A 728-nucleotide genomic window follows, 5' to 3' on the forward strand; every position below is an offset into this window, starting at 1 on the left:
TGAAGTCAGATCTAATAATCCACAAACAGCTCGGCTGAGATCCTGGGATTCTGGGGCATCCGCGTGCACTTGAGGTACAAGCTGTCCCCGTGGCCAATGGTGACCTTCTTTTTAGTGAAACTCCGGGGGGGCGAGCGTGCTCCGCACAAAGGAAGTAAAGGGGGAGCACCTGGCTTCCAATGATCACTCTGCTGCTCACCCACAGTGCGACCCCAGCATTTATCCTCCTTGGGCTTCGGCTTCTTTCTTTGCAATGAGGAATAATAATAGTACCTGGCTCACAAGATGTTATAGTGTTTTAGTGTTTATAAGAAGCTGTGCACTTGAGCCTCACAACGACCCTGGGAAGAGGATCAAGTAAGTGGGGCCTCCCCAATCCACAGATACTGATCACTAATCGTTGTGTAAAGGTTTTCTGTTTGCAACAGGCCATGAAATATATTATCTTACTTTAATTCTAAGAAAACAAGGGAGGAATGTTTGGCTTTCATCGGATTCTCAAAAGTATACGTGTCCCCCAAGGAGTTCAGAGCTAGCCATGTTACGCAGGTGCACGGCCCCCAGGGCTGTCGGACTCAAGTAACAACTGTCAACAAACGTTCACACGATCTCATGCAATCACCTTCACGGCGACCTACGGGGAGGAATTACCGCCCCAATTCACAACCGCGGAGACACACAGAGGAGGGCGGCCACCGCCCGGGGTCGCCCGGCCTCCGCCCCCTTCC

General features: G+C 51.4%; 1 protein-coding gene across 1 annotated transcript in view; it reads right to left on the reverse strand.

The window, feature by feature from the left end:
• Positions 1-636, reverse strand: part of CBY1 (chibby homolog 1 (Drosophila)) — a 20,305-nt gene extending 19,669 nt beyond the window's left edge. The window contains exon 1 of the mRNA XM_011964222.1: positions 451-636. Coding sequence (XP_011819612.1) covers positions 451-491 — 41 coding nt within the window. The 5' untranslated portion in view covers positions 492-636. The remainder of the gene's footprint in view (positions 1-450) is intronic.
• Between the last annotated feature and the right edge of the window lie 92 nt (positions 637-728).

The sequence above is a fragment of the Colobus angolensis genome, unplaced genomic scaffold, assembly GCF_000951035.1.
Source record: "Colobus angolensis palliatus isolate OR3802 unplaced genomic scaffold, Cang.pa_1.0 Scaffold65, whole genome shotgun sequence".
Lineage (NCBI taxonomy): Eukaryota > Metazoa > Chordata > Mammalia > Primates > Cercopithecidae > Colobus > Colobus angolensis.